The 20,280-nt window shown below is 53.8% G+C and overlaps 7 protein-coding genes across 7 annotated transcripts; 2 read left to right on the forward strand and 5 right to left on the reverse strand.

Annotated features, from left to right (window-relative positions):
* Positions 1 to 1,467: 1,467 nt before the first annotated feature.
* On the reverse strand, positions 1,468 to 2,335 carry ColSpa_11187 (uncharacterized protein; the record flags this gene model as incomplete). The annotated part of the gene is made up of 2 exons (XM_049277399.1): positions 1,468 to 1,829; positions 1,990 to 2,335. The coding sequence occupies 2 exons, from the start codon at positions 2,333 to 2,335 to the stop codon at positions 1,468 to 1,470; spliced, it is 708 nt and encodes a 235-aa protein (XP_049133356.1).
* Positions 2,336 to 2,904: 569 nt separating this feature from the next.
* Positions 2,905 to 3,165, reverse strand: ColSpa_11188 (uncharacterized protein; the record flags this gene model as incomplete). Its single annotated transcript, XM_049277400.1, has 1 exon — positions 2,905 to 3,165. The coding sequence occupies one exon, from the start codon at positions 3,163 to 3,165 to the stop codon at positions 2,905 to 2,907; it is 261 nt and encodes an 86-aa protein (XP_049133357.1).
* A 2,013-nt stretch (positions 3,166 to 5,178) lies between these two features.
* On the reverse strand, positions 5,179 to 5,608 carry ColSpa_11189 (uncharacterized protein; the record flags this gene model as incomplete). The annotated part of the gene is made up of 2 exons (XM_049277401.1): positions 5,179 to 5,304; positions 5,405 to 5,608. The coding sequence occupies 2 exons, from the start codon at positions 5,606 to 5,608 to the stop codon at positions 5,179 to 5,181; spliced, it is 330 nt and encodes a 109-aa protein (XP_049133358.1).
* A 270-nt stretch (positions 5,609 to 5,878) lies between these two features.
* Positions 5,879 to 6,487, reverse strand: ColSpa_11190 (itaconate transport protein; the record flags this gene model as incomplete). The annotated part of the gene is made up of 1 exon (XM_049277402.1): positions 5,879 to 6,487. The coding sequence occupies one exon, from the start codon at positions 6,485 to 6,487 to the stop codon at positions 5,879 to 5,881; it is 609 nt and encodes a 202-aa protein (XP_049133359.1).
* A 1,592-nt stretch (positions 6,488 to 8,079) lies between these two features.
* On the forward strand, positions 8,080 to 9,076 carry ColSpa_11191 (protein artemis; the record flags this gene model as incomplete). Its single annotated transcript, XM_049277403.1, has 3 exons — positions 8,080 to 8,179; positions 8,371 to 9,008; positions 9,071 to 9,076. 3 exons carry the CDS (start codon positions 8,080 to 8,082, stop codon positions 9,074 to 9,076), a joined length of 744 nt encoding a protein of 247 aa, XP_049133360.1.
* A 1,231-nt stretch (positions 9,077 to 10,307) lies between these two features.
* Positions 10,308 to 12,044, reverse strand: ColSpa_11192 (putative MFS-type transporter; the record flags this gene model as incomplete). The annotated part of the gene is made up of 3 exons (XM_049277404.1): positions 10,308 to 11,426; positions 11,492 to 11,728; positions 11,787 to 12,044. 3 exons carry the CDS (start codon positions 12,042 to 12,044, stop codon positions 10,308 to 10,310), a joined length of 1,614 nt encoding a protein of 537 aa, XP_049133361.1.
* Positions 12,045 to 16,764: 4,720 nt separating this feature from the next.
* Positions 16,765 to 18,438, forward strand: ColSpa_11193 (uncharacterized protein; the record flags this gene model as incomplete). Its single annotated transcript, XM_049277405.1, has 1 exon — positions 16,765 to 18,438. The coding sequence occupies one exon, from the start codon at positions 16,765 to 16,767 to the stop codon at positions 18,436 to 18,438; it is 1,674 nt and encodes a 557-aa protein (XP_049133362.1).
* Positions 18,439 to 20,280: the final 1,842 nt, after the last annotated feature.

Genomic DNA, 20,280 nt, shown 5'->3' on the forward strand with positions numbered 1-20,280 from the left:
AGGGGCAAGTGCGAAGCAAGTGCAGGTGCGGCGCGGCCCATCCATGGATCGATCTCAAACGGACGCACAGCGAGCGTTGAGCAGGAACGAACCGCTTGATATCACAGCGCCCCTTCCTCCTCTCCACGTCCATATCCAGTGTCCAATGTTCGGTGTCCAATGTCTGTGTCTGTCCCCCTTTCCCATTCCCATTCCCAGAAACTACCTACCTAAAGTACCTAGCCAGCTCCTTTCCAACATTTCCTCCTCCCACCCACCCTTTCCCTTTTCCCGTTCTTCCTGTTCTTCCTTCGTCTTCCCCGTCGTCCCTCGTCCAGCTTTCTCCATTGTTCACAGTCCCCCCCTCTTTTTTCGTCCCTGCCGAATTTTCCCAAATTTTGTTCCCTGTGTCCCGTCTCGTTTCGCGCCGGACTTCTCAGGGTGATCACCGAAGCGCTCTGCGTGCGCCTCTCCCTCCCCTTTCGCATCTGGCCCCTACTCATTGCTGCATTGCCCCTTTCGTGACTTGTTCTTGCTCGACCCGGCTGCTATCTTCTACCTACCCAAAAGCTATCTCTGCGGCTGGTGGAAATGTCGAGGTCCTCCTTCATGGGAATTGGGACCAGCCCGCGAACTGGGCCATGTCGATCATCGCATCCAACCGAGCTCAACCGAGCACATGATGTACCGGAACGAAGAACGCGCCAATTCTAGACCGAAATCACCAGAGGCACGCGACGTCTAGCGCGCAGTTCCCGGTCTCTGGTCTGCCGTCCCGAACCAGCGCGACGGGCCAAACAGGCCCAGAGAACACACACCATTTAGCCAGGCTTAAAGATTTATCATTGTCTTCATCTTTCTTCAGCAGCTTCGGTCCGCCTGAACCGTGCAGCACAAGCGTGTCCCATGACCAAGACCATGGCTGTCCCGCTTCGCCTTCATCTTTCGCACGCGCTTTGTCGTCATCCACTTTCACATGGAAACATGTCAGATGTAGGAAGGAAAGTCAGATAAGCCAGACACAACGAGAGGTGTAAGACAGATGTGAAAATAAGATGGGGGATGCAGCACTCTGACGGCATGGCAGCATTGCGCCGTCAGGGGACGACCTGGCCCGCTTGGCCAGGTTCCACAGCAAGCCAGCGTGCGCCCCTTCAGCACCTTGCTGCTGCATGAAGGGTCTGCCCGTGCTTGGAGCCTGGGCCTCCACTGCTATTTTCGACCGACCGTTGAGCCCCACAACCGACCCCAGATTTGCCGCCCCGTTTTGTGAGGCTATTCGGAAGGCCACCTGGACAGACACATCGAGGTTCTGAAGGTGGGATGAGTACCTGTCTCCTCTTACGCATTGCATCATCACACAGGAAACATTGTATCTGGGCACTCTCTCCTCGAAGATGTTCAATTTCCCTCAACTACATCTGCAAGCCTACGACGTCTAATCACACCTGGCTCTGAGCCTACACCATTCCCGCCCATCCTCAGCCTTCAAGCAAAGCACATCTGGCACGCCCTACGTCCCACAAAACGGCTCTGATGCCGACGATGGTCCTTGAAGAAGCCATCCAGGTCTTTCTCCAACTGGTTGCTGCGCTGCACAATGCTGTCCGCATCCTGCATCATAGCCTTGTTCGCCACCTTGATCTTGTTTGCCCAGTTCGTCAGCATTTTCGACCGCCGGGTATAGGACGAGAGCTCCATGATGTTAACAATTGTGACTTTGTTAACCTCTATCATGTCCACCCCCGGCCTGTTCGCCATTGCCTGCACCTGTGCCCACTTGATCTGCATCTTCGTCAGAAGGATGAACCCCCTGGCCAGCACCCGCAGTTGGTCAACCTGAGCCGCGACTACAACGTAAACCAAAGTCAGCAAGCAAGCATCTTTCGTAGAGCAGAGACCCGCTGTTCTTACACTCATCAACGTTCTCACTCAGTCGTGCATGTGCGCGTTTGATCTCTGACGATCGCCCTTGGAGTTTAACTGCCGCGTCAGCTGGGTGTGGCTCACGCTGCGGACATCGGACACTAATGCCGATCGAGTTCAATACCGTCCTCCACCAGTTTCGTTTGTGAGGCTGTTGGCTGTCGAGTCCTTCGCGCACCGGCTTGTCCGCGTCTTCGATCTCGACGACAGTCAACTTGTCAAGTTCCTCATCCTGCTCGCCGCATAGAGTTCTACCCGAGTCGGACGTCATTGACGCGTCGTCCGCTCCGGCTTTCTCTCTGACCACTTCCGGAGGCATGGACTCGCCCAAATCTACTGCCTTATCGACTCGGCCTATGATATCTTCAAACTGAACAGCGACCTTGAACAAAGCCAACAGCTCGTCGTACCAGCGTACAACCTTCTTCATGGTGAAAACTGCCAAGTCAATGTCCAGTTGGAGAGGATCGTAATCAAGCACCGACGTGGAATAAAGCGCGTTCCACAACGGTCTTGTGTTGCCATCTGCACCATCAACTCTCCTGCCCGCCTCTTCCAGAGCGCGACAACTGGATGACGAGGATACCTTCATTCCGCGCAGCGGATCTGGGATCTGAACATTGGTTCGTCAGCGACACACACAAACACACACACACACATACGGGGTGTTTGATGCAGATGCAAACCTCCATGTACTTGATGAGAAGCTCTTGGATGGCCTTCTGCGCGCTGCCGTTCGGACCCGCCTGGTCGCCGGGGTGGCAGTAGTAGCCCACCGCTTCGATTCCCCAGCCCTTTTTCCAGTCAAGCTCACGGCGAGGGTTACAACCATAGGAGAACATCCTGCTCCACTCGAGGATACCACGCTCCTCGACGCTCGCTTTGGCCAGCCCGCCCATCATCTCCTGGATAACGTGGACAGTATTTGAAAATGTGTACCTCGCAAGGCCCAAGTTCTCCAATGTCATCCACTTATGCGTGAACCTAACCTACAAGGCGTTAGTGATCTTCCAACGTAAGCAGCTCGAGGAAGTGGCTTACTTCAAACATAACAATCCGTACCGCCTTCTCTGACATGTTTGGCCCGTTTGTACGGAAACCTGTGGCGAGAAGTTTCCATGCTGAAAGTCTTCTTTGATGCTTCTCGAGATCCAGATACTTCTTGAACGAGACGAGGCATTGTTGAGTCTCATCAGGGGTCGCGTAGTAGCGGCAAACCAGGTTGAAGCTGAGCTTCTCTTGGGCTTCCTTCGGCCCCATCTTCTCGTGAAGGGGTGGCCCGTGTCAGATTTCTCGGCAGCTCTCGTCTCCTAGGGCTGGTCCTGATCGAGGGCTGGTAGACGTAGGACCAAGTCCGATGTCTTCAGTATTGGAAGCAAGGTCCAAGCTGATATGTGCGTAAATGGCCGTAACCGCTATGAGCTTCGTTACCTACAAAGGTAGGCGGCGTTTCTGCTTAGAGTTCCCTCAACTACCTTGATTGCACAATCGTTTGCGGAGACCCCTTTCACATGACAAATCTAGCATTAAGTTTAGAGATAGGCTTGTGTCTTCCCCTAAGTGGTTCAAATGGGCAGTCTCACTGATCAAACACTGCGCGGTGGGATACAACAAAGAGTCACAACCAAAGTACACTTACGAAGCCATCCTACAGAATACTTGAGATAACACGCCATGTGGATCCAGACAGACTTTTTGGGATGGCCCCCAAGATAGGAGCTACCAGAAAGAGGGGCTCGCAGACCGTGACGGTGATAGGTCTCATTCTCTCCAACCTCGTATCACTGTCATGATCCCAATGTTCCCGATAGGCAACGTCGCCATGATACGCTTGCATTCTTTCCCTTCGTTAGGTTTTGGTAAGGTGTCTTGGAATTGGATAGGCCTCTCTTGTTCTCCTGTTTGTCAGATCACTCCTTTACTGTTGACGGCCCATTCTCGCGCCCGATCCAGGGTATTTATTGCCGTCAAACGACGAAGGACCTCCAGAGAACACATCTTTAGTGATGAAAATCTCTGATGAAGGCTCTTGGGGTATTTGAGGAAATCAGGATAGCTTTCGCGTCATCGCCGAAGGATCTGCTTCCCACCACGGAAAAGGGTTGTTGATTGACGAAAAGGGCTGTCACATGATCTAACTGACTGGCGTCCCAATCCCAACAGCGGACTCAGGCTGCCCTTAAGTCCGTGATCTGTCCGGGTCCTTCAGATCATTCGGGATTTCAAACATACTTCCCCATGCCTTTATCCGTAGCGGGAACGGTCAGAGCACGGGGAGCGATATGCGGAGGAGCGTCCAGTACGTCCGCCGGGCCAGCTTGTAAATCCGCTGCTGAAAGACTGTATGGGTGCGAGCTTACCTCCAAACTTGTCTGCCGGTCTCAACCTTGCCTAGTTCAATACTACTAGTAGGAAATAATGACGAAGTCTTCAGGCATTTGAAGGTGTACCCAGCTAAGCTTAAAAAAGACTCGACTTAACGAGCGCCGAGCTTGCAGACAGGCCGCTGCTAGAGAGTTTGTCTAGGTGTGGAGAGGTTAGTAGTCGGGACCATCTGGATGTCGTCTGGTGGGGAAACACTATCGTGAGCTGAGTTTGACAGGGCCTAACCGAGCGCAAATAACACATAGGCATCTACAGGCACAGTCGACAGTCGCTGGCAAGCCCTGAGTAATCATGATCTGTCATTTCTGCCGGGATAGATAAGGTCCAACAGTAAATCCAAGCCCCTCCGTCTGCCATATTCTCCTTTCTTGAATTCTTCTCCTGCCAGAGCTGGTCTTAGTACGCCATCATTCACCCAAGGATCATCATAATGCGCCTCTCCATACTCTCCGCTGCAGTTGCCTCGGCAGGTATCCTTTCTATGGCGCTTAAGGTCACTCGTACGTGTTGTCTACCTACCCATCCACAAAGCACATCTCACCACGATACTTTTCTCTCACTAATACACGAGCAGTTACGTATGATACCATCTAAGACCAGGGCAAACAGCCGTTAAGTGAGGTCGCATGTTGGAACCCGAATGTTCCCGGCTTATTCCTCGACTATGACGACTGGCTACTTCAGTAGAATACACCCGTGGGAATCCTCGCCATCCCTACCATCACAGGCTGGAACCATGCCGACTGTATAACCTGCTGAATGTTGACATGGGAAGAAGGAGCCTGCACCAGGATGCTTCTCGCAATCAATGGGTCTGAGAAGGGCTTTGTTACCTCTCTTAGGAGTATGAACTCACTCACCAACGGCCAGGCAGACGGCTTCAACTCTCTAGAGCCGCTGGAGGTGACTGCTAGTCGTGTAAGCCTGAAGAACTGCGGATTCGCTCCTGGAGCTGTCCGTAAGGAGAGGTCCGATGAACTTTAGCCACGCGGTGCCAATGTCTTCGTCCTCGATCTGCAAACCCTCGGAAAGGGGCGGAGTACGAGCACAGCGAAGCTGCCAACCGTCCGGGGCGGCTTCGCTTCTGGGATTGTGCGTGGAAAGATGTACTCACCGTTGGCGGGGAGGGGAACATGGAGGTCGAGAGCGGGACGTTTAACGAGACGGAGGTGTACGATCTGGCGGCGAACAGCTGGAGAAATTTAGGCCCGATGGCGGTGCCGAGGCACAGCGCCCCTGGATTTGGGGTTGGTGGGAGGGTGTACATTCCCGGCGGAGGACCCAATGCCGGCGCGGCCCCCACCAGCCACTTTGACATCTTTTTTTCCTTGAAATGTGGGTATACTATGATTGTAGCCGTATAAATGATATCAGAACAGCCTAGAGGCTTGCTCAGGTTGCGAAGCCACCGTGGAATGTCTGGTTAAGTTACAAGTCACAATGCTTGCTTTTTATACAGGAGCAGGGGTTAACTTTTGCAACACGATGAACTGATAATTAAAACTTTTGTCTACCCTGCCTAGCTAATATCATAATGAATACATCCAGAACCTGTGTTTGATGTCCCGTAGGTCCTATATGGACCAGTCTAATTTCGCGCCTCACGCCTCCATTTCGCGGCAAACTTCCACTGCACACCCGCACCCACAAGGGCCGCCAACTGCATACCAACACATACAGTAAACGCCCACCCCACTCCGATGCCGTTCACCATCGGCATTACGAAGCTCGTGCCACCCGCAGCAAGCAAGCACCTGGCGAGGTTGAGGCTGGCGCTTGCGGCAGCGCTTCGGTCGGGGAACACGTCAATGAGGTATGTCATGACAAGGGATTGGGTCGAGACGGCAGTCCAGCCCGTGACAAAGGTTGATATGATTGGCACGGCAATGTGCACTTGACGTGGAAAATTGATTGTCCAACCGAAGATGGCGATGGAAGCGCATTGGAGAAGGGAAAAGATGGGAATGAGGCGGAGGCGGGCCTTTTCGATGGGAAAACCCCGATTAATGGCGGCGTTGAGAACAGTGTTGTTGGCCTCGTTGTCGGCGTCGTGTTTCGCTTTTACGCTTCGGTAATCGATGTCCAGTATTCTTCCCGTGACGAGAGTGCCGATCATGGAGCCGACGCCGTTCGCGATGAAAGTCAGACCAATGTGCGTGTCGAAGAGGCTATACTGCGTCTTGAAGAGGCTTGACATGGCGGTAATGCTCATTTGCCAGACAGCGTAGTATACTGCGAGAAAGATTATGATTGGGGCTGCGCATTTATTGAAGAGGATGCGGACTGGCCCAGTTATGTTGACCTTCTTCGGCGATGTGGGCTCTGACAATGAGTCCCTCAATGCCCACTTCACCTTGGTGGTTCGCCGATAAGAGGATAAGGGGTGTTTTTTAAGCAAGCTCGAAGGAATCCTTGTTCCGTTGCCAACGACTGTTCTGAGAGTTTCCGGTAGTAGGAGTATGAGAAACACGAGAAATACGCCGCAGTAGATAGCCAGGAACCAAAAGATACTCCGCCATCCCAGAGACCCGGCCAACGCGCCTCCGATGACTGGACCAATGGCGACGGGAACGAGCAAACCAGCTTGGAAGACGCCCATATACCCACCCCTCTCTTCACGAGTTGTGATATCACTAATCACACCCGAGCCGATGGCGATTGTGCTGGCACTTCCTGTGCTCTGAAGGCATCTCAGGATGACGAGCGTCGCGTAGTTCTGAGTTTCTGCGAGACCGATACACGCTCCCAGAAATACAGCAAATGTGCAGCAATAGGCAACCCGGCGGCCCTTGGCATCAGAAATCGGCCCCCAGAGACTTGGTGCTAGGCCTTGGAATATGAGGTATGTTGTAACAGTGAGGTTAACTAGTTCAACGGAGACGTCGAGGTCGCTGGCGATGGTGGGTAAAGCCGGGAAGTAGATGTTGGATGCGAAGCCGGAGACTGCTCGGATGATCAGTATAATACCCAATCAAAGCATAGAATGATGATTCGAGCTCACAAGTGGCCGCGGTCGAGACAATGAATATGATTATCCTTTTTTGTCGAACATCGAAAATGCTGTATGGTTCATCGGGCTCGACCGATGGCCGGGGCGATGTTGGTGCGTGGTTGTTGCTCATGTTTTTATCAACTATTAAGACCGCTTTGTGCGTAAGTTACTATTTATGAATCGACGTGCTAACCTCGGTATCGTGAAATAAATAGTGCTCGTTACACCTGGTCTAAATACACTTGCAGTTGCTTCCCTTGTTCGCATTACATGACGAAGGCACTTCGGAGTTGAGCCCCACATTTTCGGAGTTGAGATTCCTTGCGTCACCCAATACTGGCCCAGCATCTCTGTCCAGCATAAAGCGCTGGAATCAAGATGTTGATAAGCATAAGGTCTCGAAAATACCCGTGGATATCCGATGGAACCGGAGATGCCCTTTTTACGCTAATTCTAAGCAAAATCCTCCATACAAGAGTGAATTAATATTTACGGCTCTCAGGAACCGAAGCCATTTCGGTAGAGTTGAGACGGGATCGGAGCCGAAATCCGGAGCCGAACTAAGCCTACTACATCCGACGTTCCGCCCGTCGCCTTGTCACCTCTAGTCCAGCCGCCAGCACCTGGCACCTGATGGTTAACAATTTGGGACAACGGAGGGTGCTTTTGCGCATGGGTACTCCTTTTCCTTTCAGTGAATTCACATTATCACCTTCAACAGCCTCGACCTCCCCGTCGAACGATTGCGTACTCTTTCCCACAGAAATCTTCCCTCTCTATCATGAAAAGCCGCCGTCATGTCGACATTCAACGGACTTGTCGCAGAGTTTCCTGACATCCGAAGTGAGCTGCCGAACCCTGGAAGGGACATCACGGGCGTGCACTCACCATCCGCGTGTTTGCTTCGTGACATTCCAGCTCAGCATGCAATCTCTCTTCTTTGCCACACCGCTAACTCATCACAGTTGACTTCTTTCGGAGTCATGCTGGTCTTCGTCCACCACTCGCATGCTTTCTAAGTCATATTCACAGCGACCACCTCGCTGGGCTGGAGTCCCCCCGCTCTCCCTTTGTCTACTGTTCCGCAGCCACACGGGAGATGCTCCTCCGTCTCGAGCGCTACCCCTGTCGCATCAACCACGCCAAAGGTATCCTCGAGGCACGTGTGCAGACATACAAGCATCTGAAGAATCTCCTCAAGACGCTGCCCTTGGAGACACCCACCACTTTGGAGCTTGCACCGGGCAGCCACATCCAAGTCACCCTGTTCGACGCGAACCACTGCCCTGGGGCTGTTATGTTCCTCATAGAGGACTTACATCACGCCATTCTTTACACTGGCGACGTCCGGAGCGAACCTTGGTTCGTCAACTCAATCGCCAGAAACCCAGCAGTCATCGAGTACACCTTTGGCCTTAAGGTTCTCGATAAGATCTACCTCGACACCTCCTTCATCAAGGACGTACCGTTCCAAACAAAAGCCGAGGGAATTGCAGAGTTGCTCCAGAAGGTGGCCTTGTACCCTAATGACACCATTTTCCACATCCAAGCATGGACCTACGGATATGAACAGGTCTGGATCGCCTTATCCAAGGCTTTGAAGTCCCGTATTCATGTCGACGATTACAAGATGCGCATGTTCTCTTCCTTGACCGGGAAGACATCCGACGGCCGCTTCGGTTCGTCAATTCATCTATGCCCTGAAGCCCCTGCCCTGGCCGGCTACGTATGTGGAAATACGCCTCACCCGGGTTGTCTCACCCGAGATCAGCATGTTCGTCTTCACAGCTGTGAAAGAGGCAACTTCTGTAGTGTTGTTAGGAATTCAAGGGTCGTATCTATACAGCCAGTCGTAGCGCACCTTCAAAGTGGCGCAGATATCGCTGAGGTCGGCGTTGGCGGGGGTGGGGATGACCTGGAACGCGATGCGGAACTCGATCCCTTGTCGGCGGAAGACATGAGCGCGGTGTTGAAATTGATCAACGAAACAACGGATATCTCCGCGGACTCAAAGTCTAAACTTTTCGCGTTCCTGGAGAGTGGTGCCAACAGCGGTCGAAATATGTCGTTGGACATTGACATCACGTCTTTTAGGGAGAAGAATGAGGCCGCCATCTTGGATGCCTTTCAGACGATTGGCCAGAGAAAACAATGTGTCGACGAAGGGGTGGCCATTTCCGCGAACGATTCGACTGAAAATTTGCCGACAGTAATCACATTCCCATACTCTCGACATTCGTCGGGTCAAGAGTTATGCCACTTGGTTCAAGTGTTTCGGCCAAAAGATGTCTGGCCTTGTACGGTCAATGTTGCCGAATGGCTCAGCGGCAGCATTAGCATTAGGTCTCTCTTTGGAAACTACTGCTCTGGAGAAACCTTCAGCCATGATCTCGAGATGGAAAAAGTCGCCTGTGACAGCGCTGGGTCCCTTCAGCGACAGGCGTCTCAAGACATTGACAACAGTGAGCCATCGGCGAATGAGGCGGAACCCTTAATCTTGCATTGTTCGCAAAGTCACCACGCTACCGATTCCGACCATGTTGTTTCCGGTATCGGGCCACTGGTGACCGAAACCCACACCGAGAATTGCCCGGGGAGAAAAGCCCGGGACAACCGAGACTCGTTTGCATCCCATACCTTCGATCGGCAGACCCACCCACCTGCGTTGACATCGCGCATCAGATCTGATGCCTATCTCAACATGGCAAGAAATCTTCTTGGCAAAGAGTGGACGCCGATTGGATTGCTCTCGACGGCTGATCATCATACGGCGCCAGATAAAGACCTGGGAATGGTCTAAGGTCGAGCACTGTCTCGAAGCATACGTAAGATCACTTTTGGCATTGACGTTCTTCTAGGAGACCTTATGAAGCTATGATTATTATTTATGGATTGGTCTTGCTCGCTGACCAGCTGCGGAAACAAAAGAGATAGGCGGTGGGCATCCAGCGGTGCTGTAATGTACCTATTGATCATGAACACATACTTGAGCGCACATATTACAAGGAAACGCTGTTCGTTACGACTACTGTGGTCGCAAAGCTCCAGCTTCCGATAATCCCCACCTGCCGTCGATATACTGTCGCAAACTCTTCCCCCAGAACGCAAGTGGTACAGCAATGCCTCCCACGATCAGCAAAATTGCGCCGAGCTCGAAATTGGCGCCCATATAGCCCTGCGACTTGAGCCATGGTGTGACGGCATAGCTCGCCGCGAAGCTCAGCATGTACCCTGCTCCTCCAATAATGACCATGGCGGGTGCTGCCCAGCGGGGGAACGCCTCAGTGACCCAGAGCGTCGAGGCAATGCCGTAGGCTGCCGCACTGAAGGCGTTGATGAGATACGATACGAACATCCAAATGAAACTCCATTTATAGTGGACGGTCAACCCGTACAAGAAGACGCTTCCTACACCAGAGAGGACGGCAGGAAGAAAGGCAATAAGGTAGTGTTCTGCGTCCCGGATGCCGCCGTTGCGGAGTGTCAGACGACGAGCAACTCGCGATATCAGTATGGTCGACACAGGCCAGGCAAGCAGGGAGCCGATAGCGGAGACAGGGTTGACCATGGAAATGACACGTTCGGGAAGGTTGTATGGCGGCTGGGACATGACAACAGCATAGGTCTCGCCAATGAAGAGCATGGTCCCAAAGTTGAGGGCATTGAGAATCGCAACCCAAAAGACCAGAGGATTGCATGCGCAGAGCATCGTTTGGACGTAGCAGGTCCACATCTCTTTAAAGCCTGCACCGCGCTTTCGAATCCCCCATCGTCGAACCATTCCTTGCCAGAGTGTCTCGGGGGTAGGTTCTGGTTGCGCTGCACCGGGTGCCTTGCCACCAGGCGTCTGTTCCCAGTCGTCGTACATCTGGATCTTCTCCGATCCACCTTGCACGAGAATGCGGCCGTCGAAAGCAACAGCCGGTCTGACGAAGTATGTCTCGGGGAGGAAGAAAAAGGCGCATACGAAAACTGCCAAGCAGGGGACGATCCATGCAGTGTAGAATCCTCTCCATCCAGGGGTGGCCAGAGCCGTAACACTGGGCAAAGACAAGAGGCCACCAGCACATCCAATACTCCAGAACATTCCGAGTGCGTTGGGGCGCTCATCAATGAACGTAAGATCGATGACAATCAGTAACGACTATGATTTGTATTAGTTGTAGTCTTTCCACTAGGCAAAGGGTCTTCGAGAACTCCATCACGTACAGCACTTAGGCTCAGTCCTGCCGAGAAACCTTGCAAGCTCAAAGCTGCTAGAAGTTGGTAGAAACCCGAAGCATTCGCCGCCAAAACAGTAGCGAGGGTCAGGAAGCACGAAGCAAGCAGGAAGACCGGCCGTCTTCCAACGGCTACCGACAAGGGAATCCAGAGGAAAGCCCCGAGTCCGAGAGATAGCGTACTCGGCATCGAGACGAGGATGTTCAGTGGGAACATGTCGGTTTGCTTGAGAAAGTTAAGCCGCTATTCGACTACCGACGAACATTGCTAGGGTAAACCTTACCTTGCCATTGAATTCGGCGGAAAGAGAGCGATACATGAGGCTGGTGGCTTGGGTCTCCATCATGGAAACGATCGAGTACAGTATGAGAACACCCATGGCAATAAGACGCTTCGGCAAGCTCCAATTCAAAGGATCGTATGGGGAGTTGCTTGGCATGGGCAGTTTGAGCGTCTTGCCATCGGACGTGATCAAGTAGATGCTGCCAGAAATTTCGGCTGAGACCGGACGATCCCCGGTACGGCTGCCAGCACGACTCATCGTGTCCGAGAATAGAAGACAGGAAACGATAGGGACAGAGTGAGGTCGAAGGAGTGGACGCGGCTATTGCAACATTCGAAATGTCAAATTAAAGATGGCCGATATGCTGTCAGAACAACCCGTTGGAGTCAAAAACAAAGCCAAGATGTCGGATCCGGAGGACCAGGTCCCTTATGAACAGCTGTGAGCCTTGTTGACATGTAGTGCGTCAAGAGAAGACATGCCGGGCGACATTATAGCAGTGCAATAAAGTTAGGAGGAAAGCAACAGTCGACGGCATGTTCGGTCGTTACTGCGACAATCGACTGACGAGTTGGGAAATTTTATAAAGTTTATTCGAATGATAGAACAGGGCCAAGAAAGGTACCCTCAAGCAAGCTCCAAGTTGACTGATGATCTATCACTGTCTGGCTATCCGCCATCTGAAACCAGCGCCAAGGCCTCTGGGCGGCTGCAGCTGCTCGTCTTCATTTGAATGTGCCTGGCGGGCGCAATCTTGTATCGAAGTCGGAATGAAGATGGTGTAGTGGCGGAGACGGGCTGTTCCCGGTAGGGATAATGGACAGTTTCTCCATCGCAAGGACTTGTAACTGGGGAAATGCAATTGCAAAGTTTTTGCTGATGAACGAGCGAGACCCGTTGGTACATAGTACGTTGGACAGGCAAAACTACCCTGGTGACTGATCGCACAGAGGTTCGTGCATGGAGTCTAGGAGAGAGCAGCACACGGATAGCGGCAAGCTGAGGCCAATGGGGGTGGGGTCCCCAGGCTTAGGTAGGCGACTCGTCAAAACAGTTTCAAGCGGAAGCTTATTGACAAGTTCGGCGCCGTAGGGTCGTCCCTGATGCTACATTATTTGCAGGGTAAAAAGTAAGAGTGCAGCGTACGAAGAAAATAAGATGAAGACTCCCCTGACTTATCTCGGCGCCGGACGAATGTGTTTGGGATCGGCCTGTCGGCACCATCCGTGCCCTTTGCCCATGTCGGCAATGCTGCATGCAGCAATCAATGTTTCGTCCAAGCCGCTGATTCATCAGCTTTCTTGCAGAGTAGACGGGGCTACTGCGAGAGAACCATGCCGGAAAACAATAGATGTGAGAAAAAACAAGAAAATCACGCGGTTTCCTGCATAGACAGCAAGAGCTCCAACTAACCTCTTACTGCACTCATGCTCCCGAGCGGCCCTTGTCCAGGATGGTCGGCGATACGACCCGTCTGAGGACTACCATCTCATGCACCGCTTGAATCCATGTTCGCTTACTCGAAGGTCGAGCTTGTAGAGGGTTATGAATGGCTGCAATAAGTTATGAGATGGTGACTATCGGATGCTTCGGCCGAGCATAGAGAACCGTTGGGTTTCAGAACGAATCGTTCGTTGCTGGCTCTATCATTTGCAAACACTTGCGGACGGTGTATGGTATTGAACAATCTGTTCCGAGAGTTTGAACATCTTCTTTTGGATACTTTGATCGGCAACAACCTTACATGACCAAAGTAACGTACCGCCTTATGAGGGCCAAGTCTAGCCCAGTCCAACCCACACGAGACGGCAGACGGGAGACGCTGCCCGCAAGGTCGGATGGAAGAAGTGCCCCCGCATTGGCGGACGGGGGGTTTTCGCGGGTAGACGGAGCCTGTGCCATCCCCCCTTTGGGATTGGGCCGGTCTTCTTCCTTGGGGCCATATTCAGCTAGGCCTCCGGAGTCTTTTCGCGGGATTGACGTGGTCAGGTCATCTCCAAGAAGACAGCCAGCCACGAACAATTGGTATGTGAGGGCGCACGAAACACGGGCATTGAAGCCAGGGGCCAAAGCCAAATCTCGATCTCGCAATCTTGAAAAGCAGCAACCTACACCCGTCTATTCGAGGCCTTTAGCCTGTCTCTATGTCAAAGAAGATACGCCGTCGGAGGTCATCGCCACAATCAGGTTGCAGCTTGCAGCAGCTCGCTTTCGCTGTTGTTGTTGTTGTTGTTGTTGTTGTTGTTGTCACGCTGTGCTGCTTCAAGTGCTTACGCCATTGTACCAAACTCTGTCACCTCAAACAGATGCAAATTGTAGTCCTCGAGCGTCGTCATCTTAGCTTAATGCTCCTCACTCACAACCACTATGTGATTCGATCAAGCGCCCACTACTACGTTGCGAGCAGTGGTTCTCGAGAGCTATATGGGTTTTCAGAAGCTCTTCGGGTCTGTCTGAAATATAATCTCCGCCCAGTCATGTTTACATCCTAGAAAGCACACTGCCCAAACAACACCGAGGTTTGACCTTAATCAAGCGAGAGACATCGTGAGGAAAGCTGGAAAGGGTTTTCAGATTGTACCCTACGGTGACATTCCGTCACATGCTGTAGATTCCGTAACGGGGTTGTTACTAGCACACAACTCTCTCGAAGGCGTGATTCAGGCATGGGCAACGGCGCCCCATCACCCTCTTGGCACGGCGGCGCAATGCACGCCGAAGGGCAGCGTCTAGATCCTGGTCCTGGATGGCGACGGAGAGGCTTCCGATGATTAGCCAGTGGAAATGGAGGGAAGAAATGCCTCCAGAGAGGACAAGCGAAAGCCGCCGACTGAGTACCTAGCCGGGCCATCGAGTCCCAAGTCTCAACGGCTCGTCGCCCAGGTTTCCCATTGCACGGCCTAAGGGCTGCTTCGCATGGGGCTTGTCTTCTGCATCCACGTGAGGCTTGTACTTTTCCGTTCATGGTGCACACACGAAATTCCACTGCTTTGATTGGACATATGAGGGGAATAGAGCCCAGTGACAGCCATTCACAACGGCTAGCCATGACAGGGATGTGGGTGCAGGAGTTACCGGCCTCTCTGGCCGAAGACGCTGGAGAACAAGTTCCAGGTTCTGACCAGTCCGCGCGCAGAACGATAATCCGCATATTAGCCGCGGCGCGGGTTGGCGGCCCGGCGGGCAGCGCAGACGGAGATAGTGATGGAGCCAGGTCCGCCCAATCTGCCCGTGTCGCCCGTGTCGGCCGTCCTCTGCTATCCTCTTTTCATCCGGAAGGACTGCCACGGTGCGATAGGAGGCAATCTATCTCGTCGCAGACACCCCAGTCCAGGAGCGGCCGGCCCAGGCTGTCGGCCCTGCCTCCTGTGCAGATTGTGTGTGTTCCTGTGGCCACCCTGACGCTACCCAGCGAAATTGTGGGCACATCCTGCGTCTTGTTGCGGCCACGCCTTCATGATAAAGACTTCGTGATGCCCCGAGAGTACGCACACGGGTGCGTTGCTTTGGGTTTGAGAGACTTCCAGGGGATTTTGCAGAATCCAGCTCAGACACCACATCGACACACTCACTCACGATTGACATTCCCTTCTCAACAAGAAGTACAACATACTACGACAGAGGCCACCAGCTCAATTCGGCATTCTTCATCCGTCGCCATTTAGTCACCCCCTTTGGGAAGGTCACGAGGTAGCATTCTTCACTCGATTTGGAACTGCTGTCAAAGAAGCTCCCGAGGGAGACCAGGCTAGATCTGTCGTGTTCCTGCGCCGTCGCCCGCCCTCAGTCCGGGGTATTTCATGGTTCAATAAGCTGGCAGGACTGGCCTTTCCATCACTTTGGTATACCCGCCGTTGGAAACCTGCCGGGGTTGCAGTGCGTTCGAGCCATCACGAGATATCCCAGGAGATATAAAAGAAGATTGCCAGAAACTGATTTGCGCATTGCGATTGCTCGCGTCGCTGGGCCCGGGGTTACGATTGGACCGACCATTAGAAGAGAGCTACCTCCGCCAGCCGGGTTCGACACTCCATCTGACGCGGCGGGACAGCGCAAGTTTACCGAGCACTTGACCCGTCAACCCCTCTCAAACCCCCCTTTCAAAAGACCGGCTTATCAGTACATCAGTCCCTTAGCGGAAGTTGTGATTTTCGGCTGGAAGCGACGGACCGATCCTTTCTCCAAACCGACTTGACTGTGGAAAGATTCAACGTGCAACGAGCAACATCAGCAGCAATAACAGACGACTCGCGGCAGCGGGTGGGGGACTCACTCTCGACGCACATTCACAGGTGGCCAGTATCAACAGATAGCTTGTCAACCGGCTGCAGCATCCTCGCATAGGCGTGTATCAGCGTGAGTGTATTGCATGCAATACACAAACTGACACTGCTTACGCACTCTCACGCTACTGGGCACGCGCACCCTTGATCTCTAGACGACGGCAGCTCGGATGATCTTGGCCCGCTGGGCCGCTGGCCCCACTGAGGCGCCCCCCGCAAATGGGGAGGGTGGAAAAGAAGGAGATGGAGATGGAGGAGGAGAAGTTGGGGTTGGGAAAGTTGGAGATGCCGGAGACACAGCGATCCTGACCGAGGCAGCCAGTAGCAACGCGAGCTCGAGCAGCACGACACCAGCTACCGCTGCACCACCTTCCGTCAAGTCCCTGGGGAGAAGAATTCGCAGGGGGCTCGGGTCAGGTACACGCACAGGGTCAAGCAGCAGCAGTGGAAGTGGTGGGAGTGTCGGTGGTAGACGCAGGACTTCATCCAGAATAATTAAGACGACCCCGCCGTCGTCTGCCGCAGCCTCCCGGGCCACCTCCGTCTCCCCAACCTCTACTCTCCTCACTTCTCCCCCTTCAACTGCGGCCGACACAGCTGCAACCTCCGCCGCGACGACCCGATCGTCCACTTCGACTCCTGCTGCAGTGGCCGCCGCTGCAGCCGCTGCAAGCCGCAAGGTCTTTCCCAAAAGCATGGAGCCCCCCGTCGTCTCTTTCTACGGGGCCGAACCTATCCCGTTGCCCTCTCGTTTTGCCGGCGTCAAAAAGCGGCTCATCGCCGGTCACGAGGCCGCCGTCGAGGCATCCTGGCGCCGCCTGCTCGACGCTCTCAGGACCGAGATCGCCGATATACAGAACCGAGGGTCGGAGCTCATCCCGTCCATCAACTTCAACGACATCAATGACCCTGTTCGCGTTGAGGCATTTGCGCACAGACTGAGACGATACGGCGTCGCTGTCATCCGCGGCGTTGTCTCGCCTAACGATGCCCAGAACTGGGTCCAGGAAACACGCGAATATCTCGACAAGAACCGCGAGTTCAAGCCGCCCGCGCTGCATGACCCGACTTGCATTGATCTCTTCTGGACACCGGTTCAAGTGCGTGCACGCGCCCATCCCAACATGCTGCGCGCGCAAAAGTTTGCCATGTCGTTTTGGGAGTCAACGGATGACTTGCACATCACCCGCGCCCCGGTGAGTTACGCGGATCGTCTACGCATCCACAATGACAAGCTTGGAGCCGTTGGTCAGCAGAACGGCAATTCGGCCGCCGACTCAATAAGCGCCAGCGCCTCTTCGACAGTCATTGCACAGATTGATAGCGGCAGTCTGGAACGATGGGAGCCGGACGGCTACGGCCGTGGTGGCACCTACGAGGCAGTCTTCCGCGGCGACTGGGAGTCGTACGACCCGTGGGACCCGGCCGGCCGAGTCGGTGCTACAACCGATTTGTACAACGGCGCGGGTGCCTGCAGTGTGTTTCGCATGTTCCAGGGCATCCTAGCCCTCACCAAGGTCGAGCAAGGCATGGTACGCGTGTTGCCGTCGCCCAAGCTGGTGGCGGCGTACTTCCTTCTCCGGCCTTTCTTCTCGCCAAAGCGTGGGCCGCCGGAGCAACCGGATGGTGGTAAGGCGGACCAGTGGGCTGCGTATCTAGATGCCTCGAACTGGGCACTTGACCCGGAACCCAACACTATCATCCATGGCGCCGTCCCGGGCCATGCCCAGCGTCTCACTGAACGCTGGCACCCGCATCTGCACTTGCGCAGGAGTTTGGTCTCTCTGCCTAGCTTGCAGGCCGGCGACTATGTCATTTGGCACTGTGATCAAGCTTACTCGATAATCACGGGTGGCACCAGACTTGGCGTCCCTCGGTCATTGCAGAACGAGTCGAACGAGCTCTCTCTTTTGACTTACACTCCTGTCTGCCCCTTGACGCAGACGAATGCGCTTTTCCTCGCCCGTCAAAGAAAGGCTTTCCAGACCGGCCAGCCGGGACCGGACTTTGACACTCTCGGTGGACTGGGCAGCGAAGCTTCACACCAAGACCGTCCCGGTGCCCAAGAGGTCGAGGAGTACGGTGGAGTCGATGGTCTGCGCGCTATGGGGCTGGCCCCTTATGATGTCGAGCCGGCCGGTATATCGCCGAAGCACATAGACGCCATGGACGTCGACGACGAGGAGGGTATTAGAAACAAGACAAAGACCGAGGCGGAAACCGAACTCTTGCGGTTGGCTAACATTATTCTCTTCCCAAGCCGCTACGACTTCTACATTCCGTCCAGCGGCACGCGGAGCAGCGGCGACCGCACGCCTCGTGCCGCGGCAGGGACACCCAAGACGCTGGTGAACGGAAATAAGAGCTGACGGCGTTGGTTGAAGGGGCGATGGCGGCGCGGCAGCCGGCGACAAGCAGACTCGTCGGATAGAGGAGTGGAGGGGGAAGAGGAAGAGCCAGGGACCGTCGTTGAGACTGTGAACTCCAAGGGGAAGGACCAAGAGATCATTACAGTCACGGTCACTGCGGCGGAAGTCTAGATTGCGATTTTTCTTAGCATGATACCCTGCAATCAGGCAACCCGTCGATGGGAGATGAGTACGGTGAGAGAAAGGGAAGATGGGAATGACGCCCCTTCAACGTGACGCTGGATAGCAAGTATTACGCGTGGAGATGGAGAAGTCCAGAATCGAGGCATATACGACCAGGACAAGTCTTGCTTGCATATCCGTACATGTGGTGGACGCCGAAGAAGGCTGTATAGTCGATAGACGAAACTCTGAAATATTCATTTTACATCAGTGTACTTGGCAGGATCCGCCTTGGAGGCACAGTGCTTCCTTAGTTTTTACCATATTCGATTTGTTTGATTTTTCGGTTTCGTCAATGAGACTCGTGGAGATTTCGTGACATTGATCAATCGTCGAATTCAACAAGTCAAGGATTTGAATAGTGAATTGAGCTGCGCGGTGTTCTAATTCGGCGGCCGGGACCGTAACCGGTTCACGCCAAGAGAGGACCGGGACACGTTCCCGGTCAGCCGCCCAATGTGGGTTGACTCCGAGTACTTGGGACCGGGCCTGCCCTCCGCTAGGCCACGTCTCAAGCTTGAAGAACCGGCAGCGCAATCTAAAGCCACGTCTGTGGTCTTCTGTGTAAAATGCGCCCTTGAGACGAAGGAGGGAGATATAAGCAGGCGTCTGTACTACACATACTCTCCTCCCAATTCACTGTTAGTTTTGAATCATCTCCAACAGGCCAGGCCTTGAACGCGATGCATCTAATTGCTTCTCAACCGCTACGGAATCCCATGAGCCTGCATCTCGAAGCCTCCATGGATGCACGCGCGTTGCTCCCCCGCGTTTTTGCTCTCGGTGCAGATTATATATTTCACAACCGGCATTCCTGTCTGTCACTATCTTCCTTTCCACCGATTGATTGACCGGTCAAGCGCGCCCCTCTCGGTCTGGATCCTATCTTTGGGTGCATTGCCCCATTTAACACAACTAAAAGTACGTAATAAAACGCGTTCAAAAAGAGGGTTCGCGCGGTGATAGTGATTTCCCCGGATGATAGAATGGGGCACGTTAGTGTCTGAAACTCACTCCACCGTCATCCGATGTCCTATCGGTCCCGTCCTAAGGAGGGCTAGAGTCCTCGCTGAAGTTGTGCCAAGACAGTTGCTTTAGATTGTCCAGGACTCAAGGGGTTCGCGAAGTTGCGAATCTCTCTGGTTTGACAGCCACTGCGCCCGCGCTCTACAACAGTCTGCGGCCAGCGAGTCAGTCACTACATTCTCTGATCGTGGTTTGGACGACGCCAGACCGCGCTGGGCGGGCTGGTCGGGGTTCTACCCGCTTTCTGTGCAGCTTCTCCTGCGATGCCGCCGCAAATCACCCCCACCCCTTACCATACGGAGCATGGGTACGCCAACCCAAAGTAAGCTAAGCAAGCTTGCTTGCCGCAGTCCTAAGGGAGAGACACCCTTTCGGCATGGCCGCTGGAAAAGCACGCGGTCAATCGTCGGCAGTAATAGGAACTAAGCCCCAAATCTTCGCCTTTCGTTCGTTTGCCAAGGGCCCGTCCAGCCAACCACCAGCTTGACATCTATCAGACTATGGAAGAGTCGAGGCTTTCGCCAATCAATAAATCCGACGTCGGATGATTCTTGACCCATTGCCAAGACGTCGGAAGAAGGATGGCTGTTACTG

The sequence above is a fragment of the Colletotrichum spaethianum genome (assembly GCF_022836535.1).
Source record: "Colletotrichum spaethianum MAFF 239500 DNA, contig43, whole genome shotgun sequence".
Classification (NCBI taxonomy): Eukaryota; Fungi; Ascomycota; class Sordariomycetes; order Glomerellales; family Glomerellaceae; genus Colletotrichum; species Colletotrichum spaethianum.